The sequence below is a fragment of the Limanda limanda genome, chromosome 6 (genome assembly GCF_963576545.1).
Source record: "Limanda limanda chromosome 6, fLimLim1.1, whole genome shotgun sequence".
Classification (NCBI taxonomy): Eukaryota; Metazoa; Chordata; class Actinopteri; order Pleuronectiformes; family Pleuronectidae; genus Limanda; species Limanda limanda.
In genome coordinates, this window is record NC_083641.1 from 30,191,565 (window position 1) to 30,219,371 (window position 27,807).

Consider the following 27,807-nt stretch of genomic DNA (forward strand, 5'->3'; position numbering starts at 1 on the left):
ATTATAAGTTAACTGAACAGAGCAGAGATGGTCTAACGATCAGATACTCACCAGGTCACATATTCATGAATCAATAATTAAACATCTTCAGGTTTTGTCTAAGTTTTGAACATTAGGTTCAACTTATATAAAGTATAAAGTGACATGAAAGAATCGTAAGTTCCTTCCAGTTGTAATAGAGTAAATGTACTCGGTTACTTTCCACCACATTCGAGTACCTTCATTAATCCCCCCCCCAGGCAGCACAGACTCAGACGTGTATTAATAGTTTTTATTAAACAGCTTCACGTTAGTAACAGTGAAATGTTTTGATCTGAGTTGGATCCACTCGTCTGCTTCAGTCACATGAATCTGAAACGTTTATTAAAGATTATTAACACGTCTGAATAAAATGTCAGTGGACGTGTGATCTGATTCTGTTCAGTGCTTTTGTTTCTGTGGTTCTGAAATCCTTCAGAACCTTCAGAACCTTCAGAACCTCAGAACCTCAGTTCCCTTCTTCTGAACACGGGTTAGAGAACAACACAGAAAACATCAAACAAGAAAACAAGCTGACGTGGAAACTGTCAGAAGGTTTGAACCTTTTCAAATTAAAACCATTAAAGATCCGTCGCTGGAAAGTGAAGTTTGTGTTATAATGGGAAACAGGTTCAGTGACCATGTGACCACTCATCCAAACACAAGCCGACTTCAACACTAACTCAACTTCCTGCTCGAGCTGAGATCCAATCCACTGCAGATCAAGTCACTTCCAACAGTTTCTGCAGATCATGGATCCAGTTCAACCAAATTAAATTTAGAAAGCACAGAATGTAACTTATTACCCAGAAAGTAACTTCTGTAATGTAACTTCCCTGTTTCATGACAGGTATGACAGGACATGAATTAAAACCAGTAGGGATGAGGAGCTCAATCATGATTTCATACTTTGCAGCTGTAGCTTTTTATATTTCCTTGTATGATAATTAATTAATAATTAAATATACATATTTTAAGTCTAAAATCACTAAAACATTTTGAAACAAACACGTCACAGTTCCCCGGAGGATGTGATGAAGGAGAAAGATTCTCCAGCTTCCAGGATGTAAATAATTGTCGCTGGTTTTCAACGAGCTGGATTTTCACTGTCGGACAAAACACTTTGAAATGAAACGGATGAATTGATGATGAATTGAATGATCAGTGTAAGCTCCGCCTCCTCCTCTGTAACACTGCTCACACACAGTCACTGAACATGAAGTAAATAACGTGAAACTGTCATTAGAATATAAACGTGATAGTCTCGTTATTCTAGGTTCATGTGTAGAAATCTGTAAACTCTTCTTCATGTTGAGATGAGGTCCGGGGACTCGACTGGGTTAGGGGAGGAGCCTGCAGACCGACACGCCTCCAGCGCCAGGACCGGTCACTCCGACGTCTTTTCATCACAGAGTTTCCTGTTCACCGGTTTTCCTGCTCCACCCGTTCTTCCTCTCTCCTCCTCCTCCTCGTCCCGCTCAGTCTCCTCTCCCCCCCGGCTGAACCGCCGCCGGCTGAGCTTCTCCGGGTCGTGAGACGCCATGTCGCTGAAGTCTCGGAAGATGTCCCGAAACGTCTGGTCGTCCCCTGAGGACAAACGGTTCCGTGAACACTCAGTTTGCTCCGGTGTTGACAGACGCTTGTTAGAGGAGAAGTGAAGTCGACTCACCCACGGATCCAAAGACTCCTTCTGAGTCTCGCATCTCCTCGTTCATCCTGGCCATCCGCAGCCTGTAACCACGGCAACACGTTACTCACCTCAGGATTCATACGATCTGAAACTAACCCGAGATAAACAATCATCCCGATCTCCAGCTCGGATTAAGCTAACTTAGCTTGTTCAGCTAACAGTTATTTACGTTAGATAAACATTGGTCCTGAATAGGGTTGCAAAATTCCGGGAATATTCAAAGTTGGAAACTTTACATGGGAATTAACGGGAATTAACGGGAATTAACTGGAAATGATATGATGAGAAAAAATGAGAAAAAAGTTTGTAAAAAAACACTAATGCAATGCCAGAGATATAAATAGTTAGCCAAACAATTGGAATCGTCTGTGAACATATTTTACAATTGATGGATAAATGAATGGAAATAGTCTAGATGAACAGATGAACAATCCTCAATCAGCATGCTAATATATTTTCCCAGTAATATCATGGAAACTTACCTGACTAGTCCTGCACTCTACAGCAGGCCTCAATAGTCCTGCTGTAGAGTGAAGCATGCTGGGAGTTATCTGTGCATGTGATGGAAGAATGCACAGTGGAGGCTTGAAACTCAACGTTCCATCTTTAAAATAGAGTTTTGAAAGATGGTTTTATTGCTCAGCGTTTAATTTATGGATTTTTTTTTTTTAATTCCCAAAATTCCCAATCTAAACTTCCCATGGAAAGTTTCCGAAAAGTTTCCTGAAATTTACCAGAAACTTTCCGCCCCTTTGCAGCCCTACTCCTGATCGACCTTAGTTTATTAAACTTATAATAATAATTTGCTGCAGCTCTTCCTCTGATGTCGCTCGTCGTGCTACAGACGTTCACTGACGAGAACCACGAGAACCGTGATCGCTTCCACGACTTCCCTCAAACACGTGGAACTGCTTCACGCTCCGGAGACTTACAGCGTGACAATGTCAGCGTTGGCTGTTTCCACGGCGATGGCCAACGGGTCCTGTCCTCTCTCGTCCACAGCGTACTGATTGGCTCCTCTCTTCAACAGCAGACACACCTGCCTGCAACAGCCAATGAACATCAGCCCCCTCTGGTCTGATTAAACAGCGTGTACAGTGTGTGTGTGTGTGTGTGTGTGTGTGTGTGTGTGTGTGTGTGTATGTGTGTGTGTGTGTTTCTGTGTGTGTTATTACCCAGTGTGTCCAGCGGTGGCAGCAGCGTGCAGCGCTCCGTGTCCTCTCAGGTCTCGGTAGTTGACGTTAGCTCCGTTAAGCAGCAGGAACTCACAGGCCAACAGTGACCCCTGCAGGCAGTGGAGAGAAACATTACAATCAGGATTATCTGAACAATTGGAAATCACATTTAAAAGTGTTAATAATAAGAGAACAGTGATCAGTGGTCATTAGACAGCTGTGTGACGCCTCCTCACCCCGACAGCCGCTCCAATCAGCCCCGTGCGTCCCTCCTCCTCCGCGATGCTGCCGTTGACCTCCGCCCCCTCAGCCAGTGCCACTGCCATGGCAACCGGGTCTCCGTCCAACGCCGCCTGGTACAGACGCAGCCCGGCCTCGACCTTGTGACGCTCTGAAACAGAACGACATTCTTCAATTATCTGATAATTAAATCGTTTGTCATCATGTCAGAACACATGTTTTGCTTTAGCTACATTAATAACGGATGTGATGATACCGTTATCACTTTTCGGCAAACGGGTCGATCGGACTTACGATCTGAGTCCGATTTACTGTTCCGCACAAATCTCTTCTCCACGTATTTCTCTTTGATCCACGTCTCCTTCTCGGCTCTGAGGAGGAGGAACAGGGAAGAAGCTTCAGGTCAAAGTTCACAAACAAACACTAACAACACGACACATTACGCACATTGATTTTGAATTATTAAAATGACCAGACATTCATGAATTCACTTATTCCATGTTTCAGTAACGAGACACAGGGACGTTACCGCGAGCTGCCGGCCGAAGGTTTCACTCGTCCTTCTTCTGAACATCGAGACTCGTAGATCTGGTTCATGACATCGTTTCCCAGAACACAGAGAAGCTGAAGAACAAGAAGTCGTGGGTTCGATGCTTTTAGCTTCAAAGGAACTTTCTGAACTGAGTGAAATGAGCTGGAAGTATTTCAGTGGCCGCCATAATAAGAGCTTTTCCAATTCTCAAAATGATGTGTGGTGTGTGTGTGTGTGTGTGTGTGTGTGTGTGTGTGTGTGTTTGTGTGTGTGTGTGTGTTTGTGTGTTACCTTCAGCTGTTCAGCCTCCCACGAGTCCAGGGTGAGGGATCGGACCTTGGACAGGTGAACACCCAGGCTCCTACAGACATGATGACATCATTTTAACTGGAGCATATTTTTATTGCCATATATATTCTAAAATAATTCAACACAAATATTATCAAAGTGTCTATAATGTTTACTCTAGATAACATAATATAATATTTAATATGATATATAACAAAATATGAGACGATATTAAGTTTCAGCTCCGTATCAGAATCACTCTGCGTCCACACACTTCCTGGAACACGTCACATGACCGAACGTCTTGGTCCTCGACTAAAGTTACTGTTCGTCCAAAATAAAACACAACCCGGGAGTTTCCTTATTAAAATGAGCGTTTACAAAAGCTTCCATTGTAACCATAGCAACAGAGGGCGATTTAAAACATGGCCGTAGCATTAGACACGCCCCCTGCTGTGGTTACCTGTGTATGCCGGAGCACTCGATGCACATGGTGACTCCCAGGTTGATGGAGGCCCAGCGCGGCTCCTCCTGGCCGCAGTCACAGCAGCGCCGGTTCCCGCGGCCCCCGAGGGCCACGCCCAGGGCCGCCAGCCTCTGGGCGGGGGGGCCCGGAGGGTCACTCCCACCACACAGGAGAGAGGGGGGCTCTTTAGGCTGCACACAGGAGAGGGTCCAGAATGTAAAGACATAGAGGTTAATGAGCTGTCCTGCAGCCAGCCACCTGGGGGCGCTAGAGAGCTCGCTGAGGGTGAACCTGCCTGAGTGAGTGGAGCGCCGGCTCGCTCCCGGTAGGCGTGGTCGATGCTGGCCTGCAGCGCGGCGAGCCACGCCTGCTTCAGCTGCTCCGAGTCGGCCTGCAGCGCACAGCACCTGAGACACACAACACAGGTACACATCTACTGTTACACATCTAGAGTCACACATCTACAGTCACACATCTACAGTCACACATCTACAGTCACACATCTACAGTCACACATCTACAGTCACACATCTACAGTTACACATCTACAGTTACACATCTACACTCACACATCTACAGTTACACATCTACAGTCACACATCTAAAGTTACACATCTACAGTCACACATCTACAGTCACACATCTACAGTTACACATCTACTGTTACACATCTACAGTCACACATCTACAGTCACACATCTACAGTTACACACCTACAGTTAAACATCTACAGTCACACATCTACAGTTACACATCTACTGTTACACATCTACTGTTACACATCTACAGTAAAACATCTACAGTCACACATCTACAGTCACACATCTACAGTCACACATCTACAGTCACACATCTACAGTCACACATCTACAGTCACACATCTACAGTTACACATCTACAGTCACACATCTACAGTCACACATCTACAGTCACACATCTACAGTTACACATCTACAGTTACACATCTACAGTTACACATCTACAGTCACACATCTACAGTCACACATCTACAGTTACACATCTACAGTTACACATCTACAGTCACACATCTACAGTCACACATCTACAGTCACACATCTACAGTCACACATCTACACTCACACATCTACAGTCACACATCTACAGTCACACATCTACAGTCACACATCTACAGGTACACATCTACAGTCACACATCTACAGTTACACATCTACAGTTACACATCTACAGTTACACATCTACAGTCACACATCTACAGTCACACATCTACAGTCACACATCTACAGTCACACATCTACAGGTACACATCTACAGTCACACATCTACAGTTACACATCTACAGTTACACATCTACAGTCACACATCTACAGTCACACATCTACAGTCACACATGTACAGTCACACATCTACAGTTACACATCTACAGTCACACATCTACAGTTACACATCTACAGTCACACATCTACAGTCACACATCTACAGTTACACATCTACAGTCACACATCTACAGTTACACATCTACAGTCACACATCTACAGTTACACATCTACAGTTACACATCTACTGTTACACATCTACAGTCACACATCTACAGTCACACATCTACAGTTACACATCTACAGTCACACATCTACAGTTACACATCTACAGTCACACATCTACAGTTACACATCTACAGTCACACATCTACAGTTACACATCTACAGTTACACATCTACTGTTACACATCTACAGTCACACATCTACAGTCACACATCTACAGTCACACATCTACAGTCACACATCTACAGTTACACATCTACAGTCACACATCTACACTCACACATCTACACTCACACATCTACAGTCACACATCTACAGTCACACATCTACAGTCACACATCTACACTCACATATCTACAGTTACACATCTACAGTTACACATCTACAGTCACACATCTACAGTCACACATCTACAGTCACACATCTACAGGTACACATCTACAGTCACACATCTACAGTTACACATCTACAGTTACACATCTACAGGTACACATCTACAGTTACACATCTACAGTCACACATCTACAGTCACACATCTACAGTCACACATCTACAGTCACACATCTACAGTCACACATCTACAGTCACACATCTACAGTCACACATCTACAGTCACACATCTACAGTTACACATCTACACTCACACATCTACAGTTACACATCTACAGTCACACATCTACAGTTACACATCTACAGTCACACATCTACACTCACACATCTACAGTTACACATCTACACTCACACATCTACAGTTACACATCTACAGTCACACATCTACACTCACACATCTACAGTTACACATCTACAGTTACACATCTACAGTTACACATCTACACCCAGAGGGGGGGAACGGGCTCCAGCTGAGTCACAGAGGGGGGGGTTTGAATCTAAACCAGGGTTTCACTGATCATAAGAATAGAAGAGAATAATCCAACAGGCTCGTGGTCGTAAGGCTTTTGAACAATCAACACTGACCCTCGGAACAGTTACCATGCACGTTCTGCTCCAGCACCCATACAAATACACTTACTACACATATTCATATTCATATTATTTAATTTAATATTCCCCACTCCTTCACCCGGTGAACACTTACTGCTGCTTCGTTCTGCTATGCTTTAGGTTATATGTTATATGTTATAAGTTATATGTTATATGGTATGTCATTTTTTTTAAATTTTGTAAAAAGCCTGTCTACTGTGTAGATGCTGCCTGTCATGTCATAAGAATTCCACTGCTCCGATGACACTGTCATTGGTGCATGTGACAAGTGACTTTGATTTGATTTGATTTGATTTGATTTGCTCGTCTTACTTCTGGACGGAGAGCAGCTCGAAGCAGAAGCGCCGCTCCATGTGATCCGAGCTCCTGACGGCACAGAGCCGGAGATCCTCAAACAGAAGCAGGGCCTGGTCCTGCAGGAGGACACGGGACAGAAGGGTCACGTCTCCAGATCAGTTTGTGTTTATCATCTTAAAGATCCAGCTGCTCCACATGTGTCTGTGTATGGTTTTATGTCTCCATACACTTTCATATTTATGATTGAATGATGTTTGATTGCAGCTCAGTCTCACCTTGTGTGACTTTCTGTAACTGAGTTGATTGTCTCTGATGGAAAACCAGCATCTGAAACCAGTTTCAATGTTGAATGAAGATGATTTAGTTCTAATAATATGAATATTGATATGAATGATATGATGAATCCAGTCTGTACCTCTTCCAGATTTTGGATTTCCTCCTGGACCGCTTGAACAGATAACCCTGGATGATGTCATCACTGCCAGGACACGGGCTGACCATCGGCTCGCCCGAGGCATCCTGCACACACACACACACACACACACACAGACACACACAGACACACACACACACACACACACAGACTTTATATTACATTTTTTCTGATGGTTGTAGTGCATGATGGATCGACACATTTGAAGGACACAGTTGAAGGACTCATTATAATGACTCATTAGAAGGACTCATTAGAAGGACTCATTAGAAGGACACAGTTGAAGGACACAGTTGAAGGACACAGTTGAAGGACACAGTTGAAGGACACAGTTGAAGGACACAGTTGAAGGACACAGTTGAAGGACACAGTTGAAGGACACAGTTGAAGGACACATTTGAAGGACTCATTAGAAGGACACAGTTGAAGGACACAGTTGAAGGACACAGTTGAAGGACACAGTTGAAGGACACAGTTGATGAACGGAGGAGAAGTTCTTACTCTCTGCTGCACCAGCAGGTGTTTGTTCTCCAGGTCTTTTCTTTTAACCGCACACTCTGTGGACAGCTGGGACAACTGAGGGACAGACAGGAGGACAAACATGTTTAACTTTGTGTCGACGGTGATTTAAGGGAGGGAGATGTGAGAGGGGGGGGGGGGGGGCAGAGGTCAGGACCTGTGCTGCCATGGTCTTCATGGTGGGATCCAGGTCTCTGATCAGGTCGAAGCCTTGATGGAAGAAAGTGGACTGAGCCTGAATGAAGGAGAAGACCTGACAGCACACACACACACACACACACACACACACACACACACACACACACACACACACACACACATACTTTAGTTATCATCAATGTAACAGTGCAGTTCCTTTGGTCGCCTGGTGGTGGCGTCTTATCCTCTTTGCTTCAGTGTTGAGTCACATGTGACTTTTTATCCAGTTTGAAATCACATTTTAACACTTTTTAGATCTTGGTGGTTTTGAACTGTTTTTTTATATTTGAAGCAGATGAAGGATTTTTGCCGTCTGGATCTGAAGTTTTCAGAGAAACAAGCGGAGCGAACGTTAGCGGCAGCTCGACTCTCAGCCAATCAGAGACGAGATAGAGAACCGAAGAGTGAACCAGCTGCTTGAGGAGGAGACGTCTGAGGAGGATTCAGATAAAAACCTCGTGAGCCATCGACACTGAGGGAAGAAGACTACAACTCCCATGATCCCTCACTGCTGCTACACATCAACTAACTGTCTGTTCTTATATTATGATTGAGAGACTATTGATATTATTCATGCTACCTATCAATGACAGGTTCTGATGCAGTTATTAAAATGAAACTCACAGAGTTTAGGATTTCCGCCCTCTGCTGAGTTTTGAAAGTGTTGAGCTGAAAATAAAAACGGTGCAGTATTAGATTATAGAGAATGAAATGTTGAACACATTTTCAGTCGTAGTTCATGACTTCACATCCTGAAGTCGTACCTGCAGACAGTAGTCCAGGGCGAAGTGCTGGTGGCATTTCCGCGTGGCGAGCAGCAGGTGACTGGCCCGCTCTGCGTCGCCGCCCTTGTGGCGAGACACCTGAGCGTTCTTCACCGCCGCCGTCTCCAGGTCCTCACTGATCCGAACAAACTCCCGCCTGGTGTCTGCCAGCTGGGGGAGGAACCTCAGAACACAAACACTGTCCACGTCACCGTCAGGGTCATGAATCCTCTTGTTATGAATCAGCTGAATATAAATTCATGTTCTGTTTATTGTTAGGGTGCGATGGAGAACAACAGGAAGTGCTGATGTCAGCAACAACACAAGATGTAATTCACTGTTACTTGATAACGTTTCTAATTTAAGTCACTGATCTTAATTAAAAGACTACAGACAAACAAAAGTATGCTAAATGTGTGTGTGTGTGTGTGTGTGTGTGTGTGTGTGTGTGTGTGTGTGTGTGTTGGACCTACTGTGTGCACATGTTGGTCAGCTGTTGACTGATGGCTCGTTGAGTCTGATCAAACAACATCTGAGGATGAGACAGATTAACTATGACACCAGTTTACTGCAGCTGCTCAGTAATCAGATTACTGTGGCTCAGTAATCAGATTACTGTGGCAGCTAAAACAGTTGAGCGAGAAAATCACACAACTTGAATATTATAAGAATCTACACAAACAATAGAAACACAAAGATAGAAATATTGAAATTTATGATTACAACACCAAACACACAAAAGTGCAAAGTTAGACCATGAGAACAGGGTGTGTGTGCGTGTGCGTGCATGTGTGTGCTTGCGTGCATGCATGCGTGCGTGTGTGCGTGTGTCTGTGTGCGTTTGTGTGTGTCTGTGTGTTTGTGTGCGTGTTTCTGTCTGTGTGTGTGTGTGTTTGAGAGTGTGTGTATGTGTATGTGTCTGTGTGTGTGTCTGTGTGTGTGTATGTGTCTGTGTGTGTGTCTGTGTGCGTGTGCGTGCATGTGTGTGTCCGTGTGTCTATGTGTGCGTGTGTGTGCGCGTGTGTGTGTGTCTGTGTGTGTGTGTGTGTGTGTCTGTGTGGGTATCTGTGTGTGTCTGTGTGGGTATCTGTGTGTGTGTCTGTGTGTCTGTGTGTGTACTCACAGTGTGGAAGCTGACCATCTCCTGCAGACCCTGGTTGAACTGGTTCAGGCAGTTCTGGAGGAGGAAGGAAACAGGAAGTGGGTGAGAAACATTTCCCAGGAAACCTGGAAACAAGGAGCCGAGACTCCGCCCCCTCTGATCTCGACTGTGTGTTGTTAGCATTAGCATTAGCATCATGTAGGTCCATACTGTGATGACGTTCTCCTTCCTCTGGCAAATGGAGAGCTCGGCCAGGCTGCTCAGGAACAGCTGATTGGCTGAGCTGTACGCTTGTCCCGCCTCCACCATCCTGCCGCACAGCTTCATCACCTGATTGGTTAGAGACACAGATTATTGACCAATCAACAGCCAGCTGACAGGTGAGCAGCAGGTTCCCTATGTAGTCAAGATGGAATCAGGAACAGGTGTCGAGCATCTATATGTAGCATTATTATTAGCATTCGTTGTAATAATAACAGTATTAATAGCATTTCTATTATTGGCAGTAGGTGAAACAATAGCAGTGTTAGTAGTATTTGTATGATTAGCAGTTGCAGCTTTAGTGACATAAGTATTATTTGCATCAGCAGTAGCAGTAGTAGTATTCACAGTAGTTGGAGCAGTAGCAGTATTATAAACAGTACATGTAGGAGTATTAATGGTAATAACAGCTGTAGTTGTATTAGCAGTATTATTAGCAGTAGTTGTATTATTAGTTGTGCAAGTATCATCAATAGTATTAGTATAACTATTAGTAGTTGTGGTCTTAGTATTAAGAGTGGTAGTTGTAGTATTCAAAGTATTAGTATTATAAGCAGTAATTGTACCATGTCCACGTTTGTCTCCAGCAGAGAAACTTCTTTTTCAAACTGATCCAGGTTCAGTCTGAAAAGTTAAAAATCCTCATCAGTAAAGTTTAATGCAGAGTTACAACATGCAAACAGGATGTGTGTGTGTGGGTGTGTGTGTATGTGTGTGTCTGTGTGTGTGTGTGTGTCTGTGGGTGTGTGTGTGTACCTGAACGCAGGTGAGTCGATGACACACTCCTCAAAGTCCAGCAGTGAGTCCATGTTGTCTGACTGTTGATGTCACGAAGCGCAGGTGTCGATAAAGTTTAACAAAGCCTCATTCTGACAGCTAGCGTGTTAGCCTGTTAGCCTGCTAGCCTGTTAGCTCCGCAGCAGCGGGGGGCGTGCTCTCTCCACGCATGGCGGTGCGGGTGCACAGACGCGTGAACAACCCGCAGTGTGAGTTTTAGTGTAACAGCTGGACGAGCATCCTGCTGTTGATGTGGTTGCTAACCGACCGCTAACTTCCGGTTCCGCCTAAGATCCGGGTTGTGATACATCCAAACAGTAGAGGTGCAGCGCTAGCGGCGGCGTGGGGTGGTACTACATGAATATTTACTGAGTTTATTCATTCCATCTGACTTTATTCATAATCTCTACTTGTACAACTCCTCCTTTTCATTGGTTTTTCTCCCTTCATCTCTATCAGACATGTTCTGATGTATAAAAACTTTATTTAACATATACATACATAACATTGACACACGTCTCCATCATGCTAAAACCTGTTTCTTCTGATCAGTGTTGGTGGTTCCTGTGAGAGGGATCCGTCACGTGATGTTCCCGTTAGTCGAGTTCCTCTGGAAGTTCAGTCACTTGACGGTTAACAACAGAGGATGATGCTCCTCGTTAACATCTATCAGACAAACTGTGATTTGTGAATATGGGATATTGTGGCAGGACAAGGAAAGGCAGAGACGCAGGTACTGCTTACTGTTGTTTATTCAGTAGCCAGGAAGAACAGACACATGTTCCCCATACGGGAAGTATATATAGCTACAGACTTTACATTTCCCATCGACCCACTGGGTGAGAGGACACACCCATGAGTGCACGCCACACAGCCCCCCCCCCCCGATCCACGGGCGACCACGACGGGGAACCCGGGCCGGTAGCACCTCTTCGCCGGCCAACAGATGAGCTGGCTTAAGTCTGTCTAACGAAACACGCTCCCTGCGCCCGCCCATGTCCAGAATGAAACTTTTAGAACCCGCCTCTAACACCCTAAACGGGCACTAAAATGCACTTTATTTTTTTTAATGATGATGTTACATGAAGCGTCCACAATTGCTTGTATCACCACATCACATTGTTTGTGAAAATACAACAAAATATAAAGAGTTTTATTATTATTATTTATCACTATTATAATTTGTGTTTTAAAATCACGTCTGCTGACTTTAACCAGCAGCGACAGGAGGACACGTGAAGCTTCACCCGTCCATTAGAAGCACGTTCACCAACTTTACTCATAATAACACCGCTGGAGCTTCCTTCTTGTTGTTGTGAGGCGATGTTTACATCTGACACTGCTTTGGTGTGTGCGCGTTGTAATGATCACCAGCGTCAAACACAAGCACTTGGCGTGGAGCTGGTCACGCGTGTGTGTTCTTCAGAACTCCCTGTGTCTCCCATGAAGAGGAGCATCAGATTGTGAAGCCTGGTATTAAGTATATATGCGTTAATTCTGTGTTGGGACTATCACCAGATGACATGGGCGTTACTTTAAAGCACATCTGTTGTTATACAGCTGACAAAGCAAAGAACGAGACATTTATCTATTGCGCGATGGAAATTTCAGCGGCTCAGTGGCGAAGTGAGATCGCCATCGGGCCAGAAGTTATTAGTGCTTCGGCTCGCTGTTTCGAGTCCCGGTCAAGTTTTTTATACTATTTTCTTTTTTTTTAACCATTTAATTTATATTGAAGTCCCAACGTGATTCTGACACGGACACATGAACTCGGGAAGGGTTTTTGTAGGATTTTTATTTCAGCGAGACCTTCAGTAGATCACCGCACTTCACACACATGCGCTTTGTGAAAATGACGAATCTGCGACCAGCTCTGCAACAGACAATCAACATCTGGAAAAATGTAAACAAATCGCCAGAAGCCATGATCGCCAGTTAAACTGGAACACCGGCCCTGGCGCTCACACAGCGGAATGACACATTTGAAATGTGTAACAACGGTTCATTGTGAACCCGATAGAAATGAGCTTTGAAAGCTGCGTAAGTACAGAATGTCCGCTTGCAGTCGGCGCCAAAACATTTGAAAATACAACGGGGTGCGTTCCTATGCACTCTACAATGCAGCACATAACCCCTCAACGTCTCTAATGCTTTGCTGCAAAAACGGCAGGTAATCGTTTTTAGCAAAGAAACAAAACCGCTCGATTTGTTTAGCTTAGCGTTAGAAGTGTGTTCCCTCCTCCCGTGACGCTGTATAACAACCCACACGACAGCATGAAACAACAAACTAAAAAAGTTCGACGCTAAGCATGAAACCCACCTAACTGCGTAACTAACTGCTGGTCAGTCGGACCGTGACGCTAAAACATCGCCTCAGTCCCAAGCAGAAGCTCATAATAAAGTGACAACACACGTATTTCAAGTTTGAAGAAGATGAAGGTTGACTTACCAGTTACAGAACCTAACACCCGCCGTCCTCGTGATCAGGTAGACTCAGCTCCAGGCGCTAGCTGACCGGGCAGAGAGGGGGGGCTGTGGCGGAGTGGGCCCGCAGTGAGGGCGCACATTCAGGCACGAGCGGTGACGTTCGCCGATCTGGCTGCTCTAGTCCAATCAGAATGAATCTCGAAATTCAAACACAGCCGTTTACATGCCTCTTAACTTTACCGAAGTGTGTCCTGCACCAGATGGGTTAAAAGCAGAGGTTACATTTCCCCTTGCATGAGTGTGCCTGTGCATGTCTGTGCATGTGTGTGGGATAAAAGGCTGTGCAGAAAAAATGAACGGAAGTGGAAAAAGACCAAACTGCATGTCCACTACCTAAATATGAAAGAACTCTTAACTTCCTATAATGACAAAATAAAAATTGCAAGAGCCAACTATTTCTTGAAACTAATCACTAGTAATTACCATAATGACAAGAAAAGTTTTTATCCTTAAAGGGACTCTTACCTTTGTTGCATTTTTACACTTTTTGTGGATAAGGTTAAATTGGTATTAATAAGGTAATGACACTCTAAAATGCAAGACAGACCCACCAGGAGTAAAAACAAACAATTATTTCACTCTCATAATATTTAGTGAAAACTTCAACCAATACAATTCTTCGGACCGAAGGACCTTATTGGCCGACAGACCCACAGATATGAACACTAGATATCTCGGCCGCGTTGCCGGCCAACGGAGACGAACGTCACCACATGGCGGCCATCTTGTTGCGGGAGGCCCTCTCACCCATAACATTGTGTTGGTAGTGGTAGAAAACCATAACTTGCTCAATTTTCAACCGATTTTGAAACGGTCTGGTTTGTTATAAACGTCAGAGATGTAGATATGAAACTGTGTACTAATGAATAATTATGTTATTTTCTAATTTTTTTTTATAATTTATGCAGTGTCATAACTACATCTCTGACGTTTATAACAAACCAGACCGTTTCAAAATCGGTTGAAAATTGAGCAAGTTATGGTTATTTACAACTACCAACACAATGTTATGGGTGAGAGAGCCTCCCGCAACAAGATGGCCGCCATGTGGTGACGTCCGGCTCCGTCGAGCGAGATATCTAGTCTTTATATATATCTATGGACAGACCTGTCTGTTTGCTGCATGGACATGCAGGTTTTCCGTCTGCTTCTTGTGGCGCATTCGGCCCGCGTCATCAAGGCATGTGAATGTAAATGTATATAACTTACCGAATCCATTGCTCTGGTAAACAAAAACTCACGTGCGTGCGCGGAGGCAGTAGGTTGAAAGTCTGCTTGTAAATAAAGTTTCTTCAAAAAAACACGGATGGAAACGAGGGGGTGGGGCATTGGAGGAAGGCGGGATGATTTAAATGTGCTGTAATTCTCAAATGCAACAAAGGTAAGAGTCCCTTTAAGTGCTTGCTCATTGTGGGAACTATTGGGTTTCTCTATAAACTTAAGGTCTTGAGCTTATTATGTTAATATTTGGCACTTAATTTCATTTTTGCCATGGACTTTTGTGTGAAGCAAGCTGTTACCTTGTTTAGATAAGTAAACCCCTCATATTATCATAATTTAGCTGTATTTGTACATATTATTATCTGTAAAGTATAACATATAAATTTGTAAAATTTAATACAGTTTAATTCTGTATAAAACATTTTTTTTTAACACTGTCATGTTGTAATTTTAACTGTATTGTATTGCTTTTTCTATTACAGTTTTTCTTTGTTGAAACTACAGTAATCTGTAAATTCTACAAAGAAATATGATTATTTTAATCATTATTTATTATTATTTATTACCTTAAAATTAACGGTTATGTTACGTTCAGTATTTAAAAAAATATTCCTGTAAATTAAACCCTGCTTCATTGTTTTTCCATTTACAATATTTTTATGTGACGATTTCACAGCACTTCACTGTTAATTTCACGGACTTTTATTACAGTGCATGTTTCATATAATTTTTGCAGTTTTTTTTACTATGCCTCTTATAAAGACATATTCTTTACATATATGAACAAATACCATTACATGTAGGTTTTCTGTATGTAATGTGAATATTTTTTCCAGGGAAATTATACTGTCTTTATATGTTTCATATAGGTTTATTAAATGGCATCTTATAAAAATCTCTATAAAAACCTATAGGAATATGTACCATTACGTATAGATTTTTTGTATGTTAAGCCTATGAAATTTGCAAAACAATTATCAAAATTACATACTTTTTTATGAATTATTTCATACAGCTTCATATAAGTTTCTATCATAAGAAACATGTAACTCACATATGAAGGTGACGAAACTTCATTTGTCCCTTCACTACTGCAATACTACTTTCTACCATTCCAGCTACATAACTGCAGTCTATAAATGCTTTCAATAATTGTAATGCTGCAAAAAATGGCTGTTAGGCAAACTTTTTATTAAATGGACTTTAATTGCAGTGAACTGATATTATAATGAACATCAACATAGGAAAAACTAGGGAGGGATAAAAACCTGCCCATTTAAAACAATTTCCCTCTGACAGGTAAAACTTGGCTACAAATGTGACACTGTAACAGTAACAGTTGCTTCCAGGTGGATAATGATTGTGGTTTTAAGGGGGTGTTGTAACAATTTTACTTTTGGCACGGAGCTCTGTGATCTTGCCGTTGATTGTGCTGCCAATGCTGGAGGGCTGGGTCCCAGGCCACCTCTCAAGCGTTGCACCTATATATTATGAACACAAGAATAGGGGGAAATGGAAAAGAATAACAGTACAATTATTGATCTTGAAGCATCCAATAAAAAAGCATCATGACATTATATTAATGTCTAATGGTGCCGGCTCTATTGCACTGTATTGGAGATACATGGAGAACTTAACTAAAAAGAAATACATCACACTGTATGACCTTTGATAAAGAAATGCCTCTATCAAATGCAAGATTATACTTCAGACTGAAAAAAACTTATTTTCCTAAATGTGTTCATTTGTTTATTTGCTGTTGGACAAAAAAAAAATAAAAGATTTCAGAGGCACTTGAAACAGCAGAAAAAGTGGTAGCCTACAATAGCATGTCATGAGAGGACCAATATTACACATGTGCATATAAAGAAAGAAAAGGAAGATCAGACAGTATTCTATGAATTGGGTTCTTCCATTTGACAGAGGCATTTTTTCATTATTCATTCCTCGTCTGAAATCAGCAACAAAAAAGCATGGACTATCAAAACACATACCACAAAAGGTTGAAAACTTACTGTAGATAGCATCCAGTTTCCTTTTGTCCAGAGGTAGACGAGCATCTCCTCTGCCTCGTTTCCCCCCTCGAAGATTGCTCACCAGCAGTATCTCCACTGGGAAGACTGCTGTGAGCAGATGCCTCACAAATACTGTTGCCGAATTTCCATTGACTGCATAGGCCCACGCCAGTTTCTCTACCATGACTCCAGTCCAAGGATGGATCTCCACCTATTTAAACAAGGAGACATGATGAGTATTTAGGGTTGAGTATTTGCTCACCCCTAGAGACTGAAGACATTAAAACAAAAATTAGATCTGCCATACTCATACATGTACATCTGAGAGGCAGTAGATCCAATTTATGCACTGTATTTATTTATTCTTTAAAAATCAATTACCTTGGACGATGGAATGACAGACTCTGATGTGGAGCTGGACGGTGAAGATCTGGGGAGGGACAGCAGTGAATCTGCAGATGATGAACCAGGCCTGGACTGCGGAGAACTTTGGGGGGGCAGTCGTGGTGTGGTCAGCTCTGAACTGGATCTCTTAGGAGGTTCAGCCAAATCAATTACATTCTTCATGGTCTTTAGGAGTTCAGGCACATCTATCCACAGCAGATCGCAAACAAAAATGGAACATCATTCTTTAGTACAATGTAAAGTAGGCTAAAGTGATTTTTGAAAGTGTTTTGGTTTTCTAATTGTTAAATAACTGATAAGAAGTGATACCTTGAACAAGCAACTCCCTCAAATTGGCCTTCTCTTCTTTCAGGTCTTGGATCTCCCGCTTTAATTCAATCATTGTCTTTTGTGGCAGACTTTTATTATGATGAATAGGGCTGCAACTAACGACTATTCTGATCGTCGATTAGTCACCGATTATTGAAACGATTAATCGACTAATCGGATTATGAATGACACAAATTCTCAATTGCTCTTATTTAGCAAGCAGCTTTTAAATTTAGCTTGAGGTTGTTCGAGGCATGTGGTGACTGAAAATAAAGGCACAAAAGATCGATACTTCATTAAAAAAAAATGTCTTTTAATAAACTTTGTTTCATATAAGGGTACTGTTGACACAAAAGCAAAGACAAATCAAGTTTTTGTCCATTTAAAAGCAAGGACAGGCAAAGTGCTAATAAAACAAATAAATTAAAAATCAAGTATTCATTTTTCCTGTTAACAAAAATGACAGGGAAAGTAACAGCAATAAAAACATCAACAAACGAAACTACAGTCTTCTTCAGACTAAATAATTATGATTAAAACAAGACGTTTGTCAGGCAATAGGATAACATAACGCTTTTAAACTCGTTAATAAAAAGTTTAACCCATATTTTTGTAATGGATGCTAGAATCCTGCGCACAGGTATAAACGTGTATATATAACATCTGACTGAGGCGAGTTCGCATCGTCTCCGTTACGAAGTCACACGTGACTCCTCCTCCTCACATGCGTGTGTCCTGCTTCCCTGGAGAGCAGGTCCTCTGCACAGGTACTGCAGGTAGATTTTCTCGGGCCATGTTAAGAGAGAAGTTCTCCCAAACTTTTGACTTCCTGGTGCGCGACTGCACGCGGCAGCGGAAGCCGACATTGGTCCATGTTTCGTCGCTATTGCACATGCGCGACTTTCAGAGATAGGAAGGAAGCGAGATGGCTCACTCCTCAGGTACTTCCATCAGCACCTCCGGTAAAACGCCGTTTAGTTCCGCTGCACGGCACGAGAAACACGCGCTATGACGTCACCAACGAATCATCGACGGGTAAATTTGTCGGCGACTATTTTGGTCATCGATTTTTGTCGACGACGTCGACTAATCGTTGCACCCCTAATGATGAATGACTGAGGGCGGGGAATCACTGTACATTGCAAGGAATTCCTCTGCAGGGTCTGTCCTTGTGAGATCCTTTGACTTCTGGGTATACAGAGAGAGAGAGAGAGAGTGAGAGAGTGAGAGTGAGAGTGAGAGAAAAAAGAAGATCAGACATTTGATTTACATGAACTGAAAAACATGTTCAACTCAAAATAGCAAATAGATGTCACCTTGACTTGCAATGACTGAGTCAGAAGAGTGTCATCAGGATCTTAGTCATCTGGATCATCCTGTTTTTGAGGGGGACTGGGACCCTCTTGGTCAGCTCTGCAGGTTCATTTTCCTTCAACAGTGCATTGAGTTTACGGGTTGCCTCATAACGAGTAACTAGAGAACAAAGGAAGAATGCAAACAAACAGATTTAATGGCAAACTGCTTAATACTCGAAAGCACTTTTTGTATCACCAGGTTATGACACTGTCAGCATAACAATATAGTATGTGTTGTGTAGAGCTGTGGTTCACACAATGGGGTTTGCAAAAAATGTTAATTAATATTTTACTATATTCCCATCCATATGAAACTTTGGTTAATGTTTAATAAACTTTGTGTACTAAAACATGTATAAGAAAAATCTTATCAGACATCAGACAGGTGTTTGTGGTCTAATTTGTGTCAGTTTAAGGGTTCTTAAAAGTAGGAACCACAGCTACAGAGTGCTACAACTATGTTTAACATCATGAGATCACTGTGTTGTAGTGTTGTTCATGCATTCACTTAGAAACAAGGAAAGTTGTGCAGATAAGCATTTTGTAGAGCAGTTGCTTATACATGATAAAATGGTGTCAAAACTGTTGTAAATAATATTAGTTCCATTAAAATGTGTATCATTTTAAATCAAGAGTTGGCTTATTAAAATAGGGATCATATTTTGTCTTGACTTTATACCACCAATAATATTGTAAGCACAAAATGTCCCCTGTCTAACTTTAGACGCCTATTTTCAGGTTATGTAGAGAGGACAATCTTCACTTTGAACCATAGCATCATTAACTTACCACAGACAAATATAACAGTGGCCCGGTAGTGGGGCCACCCTCCACGCTGTTTCTTCCCATGGCGCCATTCAATAACGGCTGAGTAGGTGGAGATGGGATTCCCATGTTGGTCCATCTTGGAATCATCGTACCTCCGTATATTATCAGTTTTTACTTGACTGAGCTTCCCACAATCCTCCCCTTCACTCCACTGCACCACTGCAAACTTCCTCTCCTTGTGTTCTGTAGTGAAACATAATGTAATTATTGCTTAGCTAAGCAATATATGACCAATACACTATCTAACCATCATTTTTTTCTTTTTCTTTTGAAAAAAAATATAATTATTTACAGGGTATCTGTAGGTTTAGGCAAGTGTAATTTCATATGCACAATTCTGCCTTCTAAACTGAGAATTCCCACATTTCATTGGTTTAATGTGTTTTAGCATTCAGCTAACAGTGTTGGGGAGTAACGGAATACATGTAACGGCGTTACGTATTTAGAATACAAATTATGAGTAACTGTATTCCGTTACAGTTACAAATTAAATAGATGGTATTCAGAATACAGTTACATTGTTGAAATCAGTGGATTACATGACGGTACTTCTCTGTTTCACGAGTTTAATCACTGTCTCGTAAATCCACCGGAGGCAAAGCCCCCAGGTCTGCAACAAGATGCTGCAGATGTTCTATCAGTCTGTTGTGGCGAGCACCATCTTCTTTGCTGTGGTGTCCTGGGGTGCGGGCATCAAGGCAAAGGACGCCAACAGACTGAAAAAACTCATCAGGAAGGCAGAGTCTGTGGTTGGCTCTAAGCTGGTCACCCTGGAGGAGGTGGTGGAGGACAGGATGCTGGCAAAACTGCTGGCAATCATGGACCATCCCTCTCACCCCCTCTACAAAACACTGGACAAGCTAAGGAGCAGCTTCAGCCACAGACTCATTCAACCCCGCTGCTCTAAGGAACGATACAGGAAATCATTCCTCCCAACTGCAATAAGACTGTTCAACTCATCTACCTCTGTCAGAGCCACCATCACAGAACTGCACTAAACATGTCTCCTGCACTGTGTACCTGTACAACCGCTCCTTATACACTTACTTCACATCATATGTGATATGTGTGCATATAAACCATATTGATATTATATATCATTTTATACAATAATATTGTCTTTTGCACACTCTGTATACATATTCTTAGATTCATAGTATATTATATTACCTATTGTATAGTCAAATACTTATATTCATATTCATACTTCTACTATGTATCATATCATACTCTCTGTATATTCTTGTTTACATAAGTCTATATACACATATTTATTTATGTGTACATGTTATAATTACTATTATTATATCACCATTACTATTATTATTATATATACTGTTGCTGCCATTATTACCATATACTGCTTTTATATTGGTATAATTACTATCATATATAAATATATATTATGTTATATTATATACTATATATACTGTACTATACTTATATACTGTCTAACAATACCATTACCATCATATCATCAGTACTTTTACCATCATCTTGCCAATGCACCTTATCTACCTATTTTATTGTATTTTTATCTTGTGCTTCTGTTTTTTTATTCTTTGTACCTTTTAATTTTATTCTATTGTATTGTATTGTATTTAATTGTATTCAAATATACCGGCTGCTATGACAACTTAATTTCCCTTCGGGGATGAATAAAGTACTCTATCTATCTATCTATCTATATCTAGGAAGCAGCTGGAGACCAGGGCTGCCGTAAGAGCGCCCGGCCCCCGGTGGCGTGAAGAAGCCTCACCGCGACCGGCTCGGGACCGTTACAGGCCCGGGACCGTGGCTCTGAGAGAGTTCCGTCGCTACCAGAAATCTACGGAGCTGCTGATCCGCAAGCTGCCCTTCCAGCGCCTGGTGAGAGAAGACCGACCTGCGCTCCCAGAGCTCTGCTGTCATGGCTCTGCAGGAGACCAGCGAGGCACGCAGGGTTCACACCGGACGCTGAAGCGACGCTAAAATAATATCACCCGTTGACCCAGAAGTATAAAAGCATATGGTCACTTGTTGCTCCAACATTAACTGCAACAGCGTCCCAATTTAATGTCATCCATCTTCAAGAACTTCTCCGCTGTTTGCTCCGTTCAATGTCGGGTGTCGAGGGTAAATTACGTATTCTCCGCCCCCCCCCCCCCCCCTCTCTTTATTTAAAACTCCAGGACAACAGAAGGGGAATACAAACTATGGGATGCATGCTTTATCATTTATATCATATAAAATATGTCATCAATATCGTTTAAAATCCTTTTTCAGTGTGTTTCCTGGAGCGATACGCTCGCGTCAAGCGCAAAAAATAGACCCGACGCCGAAACGATCGCTGCACGGCGCGAGGCAGCCTTGGCGCAGGGGGGGATTCAGCCTCCGGTGAGACCCGCACAGAGGTGGGAGTGGATGGGAGCCGGACATCCAGCTGGCCCGCAGCATCGGTGGAGAGAGAGTTTAAACTGCTGCTGCTCCACTGACTATAACAACGCCGCAATCATACACTTAAAAAATGCAATACAAACCGGAAGTATTCCAAGTATTCAGAATACGTTACTCAGATTAGTTAATGTAATGGAATACGTTACAGATTACATTTTTGTGCATGTATTCTGTATTCTGTAACGGAATACGTTTTGAAAGTATCCTTCCCAACACTGTCAGCTAACTATCACTTAGCAAACGCTACATAAACAAATGCAATTTATCTCTTGTCCTCTCTGTTTATCAGCTAACAATAGTCAATGTAAGGTGAACTGTTTCTCACCGCACTATAATCATTCAATCCCGAGTCAAGGTTATGTGTACCAATGTAAGCTGAAGTGTCACTTTTGCACAAAAGTATGAAAAGTATGAAACTTCATACACTTACACTTCATACACTTAGCCTACATGATGTTTGCCACATGAATGGTGAATTCTGTGCATTTGTTGTGAGAAGGAAATCCCAGTATTTGAAAACCTAAAATGCACTTCATAATATTTCTGTTATATTTAAGTTATCCAAAATGTTACTTGAGTAATTGTGAAACGTTGACTAGAAGAAAAAAAATGAACTGTTTTTAACTCATAAACAAAGCACTATCTTATTGTGGTTCAAAAACAACCAGTCAACAATATGGAAAGGGAGAAAAACTGCATTGTAATTGTTTCCTGGGGAGCTGTGTGAAATCTGTCTCAAACTAGTTCTTGATATACCATTTTAAGGAAAGTGATGAAGATAATACCCAGAGAGAAGAGCAGCGTGCAGGACCTCTCACAGTACCACAGCAGGTGAGAAATAAATTACAGGATTATACAACCTCCCCTCTCTCTCTCTCCCATATTTACATATTTAGGGCCCGAGCACCGAATGGTGAGAGGCCCTATTGAAATTGTAATGACTATTATTATTTTTCCGGCAAAAGGATGGGCTTTTTGAGGGCTTTAACGTGCTCAAAAAGTTTCTAAACTTTGCAGTAAATTAGTAGGTGGTGAAAATTTACGTATTCTGGAGTATTTGGAAATGGGCGTGGCAAAATGGCTCAACAGCGCCCCCTGGAACCCAGCCCCTAGGTTTCCACATAACCGATTTTCACCAAAATCGGGCAAGAGGTGTATCGTGACTAATCATGAAAAAAAGTCTCAAGGGGCATTATGAAAAACGCAACAGGAAGCCCGCCATTTTGGATTTAGTGGCCATTTTGGCGATTTTTACTTTAATGTACTTGTCCCAGGGCTTTTTTCAGATCAACTTCAAATTCAGATGAGTGTCATCACAACAAGATGGAGAAAAAAACTGACTTAAAAAATCAACTTTTCGTCACACCGTGTGACCGTGGCGTGGCGTCAAAGTTTGATTAAACGCCATCAAAACACGAGGTTCTGTATCTCGGACAAACACGATCCAATCGAGTCCAAACTAGACACATAAGACAAGAGACCCGGCTTGATGACATCTGCACTGAAATCATGACTTAATATCACAGCGCCCCCTGGTGGCAACAGGAAATGTCTTGTTTTTTGCATGTCTTACACTTGGAGGTATTCCTCCTCATCCACTGACCTCAACCATGTCAAACTGTATCAAATGGGTCTCAAGACATTGATAATGAAGATATAAGATTACTGTGACTTTTCGTCAAACGCCATAGTAATGGCGTGGCATCAAAGTTCATCAACTCGCCATGACACACGAAATTGCTGTAACTTCCGTGTTCATGGTTCCATCTCACTCAAACTACATGTGTGTATTAATATCCCCCCCTTGAAGATATTCATATGGTTTTAAGAAATGGGCGTGGCAAAAAAACTGACTAGCGCGGCTGTCTGTGGTACAAGAAGGACAACAAGTTCAAGATCCCCAAAGGTGCGTCCGCCGTCTGATTGGTCGAGGAAACGTCCGGTGAAAAGCTGAACCATCCGATGATTGGATGTGATTTCTGATGCTTCAGTAATCTTTCATATACTTGATTTATCAGTTGTAACAAACTGATGAAGTCGTTTTCATGTTCAGGTAAATTCCTGACCCCGTCTTTTTGTGTGTTTCAGCTTATATTCGTTTCAACTTGATCTCCCCGGTGATACAGAGGAGCCCAGAGAAGTACGAGACTTTACCGTCACCACACAGCAAACACCACAAACACACCATTTAAAATCCAACCAGTGCAAACTATGTTGTTGTTGTTCGTCCTCCAGTCTTGTTCTGTTCGACATCTTCGTCAACATCCTGGCTCACAACCTGGCGGAGCCGGCGTATGAGGCGGACGTGGCGCAGCTCGAGTACAAGCTGGTGGCCAGCGAGCACGGACTGGTGATCCGGCTGAAAGGCTTCAACCACAAGCTGCCGGTGAGGAGAAGCTCGCTGCGCAGAGTGAACAGGGAGTTGATGGAGAAGTTTTCCAATGTGTTCTATGCGTTTGAAGAAATATCATATGTGGATTCTTTAACCTCTAACACATCCACATCAGTTTAGTGCCTGTTCTTCAGTTTGTGCTTTGACGTCAGAATGTGGAAACAACAAAGACTCTGTGACCAACGTGTGTCGTCAGAAATCTGTCTCCACTAGAGTTTAACACGTCACAGTGAAGTTCAACCTTACTCTCATTTTCTGACGGATTTTAAACGTGATGAAAAACAGTGAGTTGCTCAGAAACGTGACTTCCTGCTCAGTGAGCGCTGAGAGATTCCAACCTCTTCCCTCGTCTGTTCAGCTGCTGTTGACGCTGATCGTGGATCACCTGGCGGACTTCAGCGCCGAGCCGGGCGTCTTCACCATGTTCTCAGAGCAGCTGAAGAAAACCTACTTCAACATCCTCATCAAACCGGAGCGACTCGGGAAGTACGTCACACATCCTGCTGCGGGTCGGGGGGGTACCAAATATGCCAGAGATACAGAAGCTTGTGTTTTGATGACATGTAATCAAACGAAGTTGAAGTTGATCGGATGAAAGCCGTATGACAAGTTCGTCAAAGTATAAATGTGGAAAATGGCCAATATAGCCATTAAAGTCAAAATGGCGGGCTCCCTGTTTGGTCTAGCATATCTATCCAAGAGACTTGTTTGTTTGTTATGAAAAGACACATGTCCAGTGTTGCCACAGTTACTTTGAAAAAGTAACTTAGTTACTTTACAGATTACTTGATTGTAAAAGTAACTTAGTTACTTTACAGATTACTTGATTTTAAAAGTAACTAAGTTAGATTACAAGTTACCTTATTAGTTACATTCAGCAGCTGCCGACAACACCCCCGCCGCCTCAACATAAAAATCACAACCGGTTTTGCCAACACTCACTTTATTAGAAGTGCATTTTTAAAAGTAATGTACACAACAACAACGTATAATGTATCTCCTGACATTTTAAGTTGAACTTAAAAACTATTTCCTGAAAAAATTCATGTTTTTATAAAAATAAAATAAAGACAGTCTTTCTTGACCTGACATATTTAACTGTTAACACTGTAATGGAAAAACTTACTACTTATGATCTACATTGTTTATAAATGTAACTTTTCAACATGTTTTATGAACATTGTACCTGTTGTTCACAGCATTAGAGAAGCAAGGAGTGGTTTTACAAACAGCTGTTCTGTGAGGCAGCCCGGCATTGACAGTAGAAGGGATCTTTTTTATTATGGCACGAAACGAGGGCGATTCAACTAAAATTTTCACATAGGCTTCATGACTTCACTCCCAGAGACGCAAGAAGAAAATCAAATATATTGTAACGGACTGGGTTTATGTTTATGTTTGGATTTGACGTATGTTCAGTAAAACACTGTGTTGAAAGAGCGTTCCGATATCCTGAGGGTCAGTGAAGGGGTCGGGTTGGGACATGTGACTGTTTGGACCAGTAGGATGGCTTTGTTGGGGATGTCAGGCCCTCATTGGCTGCTTGTGTTGGGGATCGGGGGGGGGGCAATGAGGAAGTGAAGGGTTGTTGATGTGTGCGAGTGACGGAGTAAGAGCGAGAAGTGCACATGTTCGTGTAGATGATAATAAAAGTAACAAAAAGTGGACAAAATAGTAACGCACAGTGACTTGGAGGAGTAACTTTAATCTGATTACTGGTTTGGAAATAGTAACGTGTTGTATTACTCGGTCAGATTAGAGAAATGCGTTACTAAGTAGCGCGTTACCGGCATCACTGCACATGGCCCTGTAGATTTTTGTACATGTCGGCCAATCGTAGTGCCGGGGCTGCCCTTTAGGGGGCGCTAGTCAGTTATTTTGCCACGCCCATTCCTTAAAACCATCTGAATGTCTGCAGGGGGGGGGGGTTGTTGATAAACACATGTAGTTTGAGGGAGGTTGACATTCATGTCAGTGTAATTATAGATTTCTGTCTTTACAAAGTGAGGACTAAATATGTGATAAAGGAAGGTCAGTGTTTGATAGACAGCTGATCTCTGTGCGGAGCAGAAACGTCACCACGACGAACTTTGATCAACAAACATGGAGACAAAAGAAGTTAAAGATTTAAACACAAAATCTAAATCACTGCTTTTAATGACTCAAGTCTATTTGAGTTTACAGAACTCAGCTGTGGATCCAGACCAATTAACCCTAACTGCAGCATAGAGAGGCTGAGTGAATGTGGTCTGGACTCTGTGGAGGAGAGTCATGGTGTCAGAGACGCTGTAGAAGGACAGAACACCTGCACTGTGATCCAGGTACACTCCTACTCTGGAGGACCAAGGACCTGACACTGGAGTCTTGATGCTGTTGTGATACAAGTTATAACTGTTTCCATAACAACATAATGACCAAGATTTATCATTGTGTCCAAATAAACATTCAAGTGAGCATACTGCTCTGCTGATATTCTTGTATGCGACTGCTACACAAACTTCTCCCCACGGCAAACCCAGCTTCACCTCCACCTCCCAGTAACAACGTCCAGTCAGACTCTCTCTACTCAGGACCTGAGGCTCATGAGTGAATCTGTCTGGGTGATTAGAATAAGACTGTTCTTCACTCATCATTGTTACTTTTCTGTTTCCCTCAGATAATAACAGACGTCTGTTTACTGTGGTTGGATCCATTGTGATTTCCTGTGAATATTTTAAGAAGTCAGCTCTGGTCTTTGGATCTGGTTGTGGCAGTAAAACATCCACTTGAGACACAATCTGTAAAATCTTTGTCCGTGTCTCACTCAGAATGTCCTGTAGTCGACCTCTGACCTGGAACACAGCAGCTGTCACGTCCTCAAAGTTCCTCAGAGGACTGATCCTGATGCTGGATGAGTGTGTAGATCCACTGAGTGGTGACAGTGAGGGGTAGTTGTGTAGAAGCTGGTTGTGATCCTCTGTGTCTGAGAGCTGTTTCAGTTCATGGTCTTTCCTCTTCAGCTCAGTGATCTCCTGCTCCAGTCTCTCCTGAATCTCTCTGACTCGACTCACTTCAGTTTCCTGCTGGGATCTGATCT

The 27,807-nt window shown here is 42.4% G+C and overlaps 3 protein-coding genes across 3 annotated transcripts; 1 reads left to right on the plus strand and 2 right to left on the minus strand.

Moving 5' to 3' along the window:
• Positions 1 to 257: 257 nt before the first annotated feature.
• zgc:162872 (BAR_ACAPs and ArfGap_ACAP domain-containing protein) lies at positions 258 to 11,541 on the minus strand. The gene is made up of 22 exons (XM_061073813.1): positions 11,263 to 11,541; positions 11,073 to 11,130; positions 10,456 to 10,575; positions 10,267 to 10,320; positions 9,617 to 9,675; positions 9,144 to 9,327; positions 9,004 to 9,048; positions 8,339 to 8,434; positions 8,164 to 8,238; positions 7,645 to 7,748; positions 7,505 to 7,556; positions 7,245 to 7,345; positions 4,705 to 4,816; positions 4,407 to 4,600; positions 3,947 to 4,016; positions 3,653 to 3,747; positions 3,418 to 3,494; positions 3,120 to 3,274; positions 2,884 to 2,993; positions 2,641 to 2,751; positions 1,688 to 1,749; positions 258 to 1,605 (listed from the first exon to the last, which is right to left on the minus strand). Exons 1-22 carry the CDS (start codon positions 11,313 to 11,315, stop codon positions 1,406 to 1,408), a joined length of 2,187 nt encoding a protein of 728 aa, XP_060929796.1. The 5' UTR covers positions 11,316 to 11,541; the 3' UTR covers positions 258 to 1,405.
• A 4,654-nt stretch (positions 11,542 to 16,195) lies between these two features.
• LOC133004011 (uncharacterized) lies at positions 16,196 to 17,962 on the minus strand. Its single transcript, XM_061073869.1, has 4 exons — positions 17,721 to 17,962; positions 17,388 to 17,596; positions 17,007 to 17,217; positions 16,196 to 16,472 (listed from the first exon to the last, which is right to left on the minus strand). Exons 1-4 carry the CDS (start codon positions 17,791 to 17,793, stop codon positions 16,360 to 16,362), a joined length of 606 nt encoding a protein of 201 aa, XP_060929852.1. The 5' UTR covers positions 17,794 to 17,962; the 3' UTR covers positions 16,196 to 16,359.
• Positions 17,963 to 22,697: 4,735 nt separating this feature from the next.
• On the plus strand, positions 22,698 to 27,391 carry LOC133003053 (nardilysin-like). The gene is made up of 6 exons (XM_061072641.1): positions 22,698 to 22,709; positions 24,197 to 24,245; positions 24,428 to 24,479; positions 24,575 to 24,725; positions 25,090 to 25,217; positions 27,388 to 27,391. The coding sequence occupies exons 1-6, from the start codon at positions 22,698 to 22,700 to the stop codon at positions 27,389 to 27,391; spliced, it is 396 nt and encodes a 131-aa protein (XP_060928624.1).
• Positions 27,392 to 27,807: the final 416 nt, after the last annotated feature.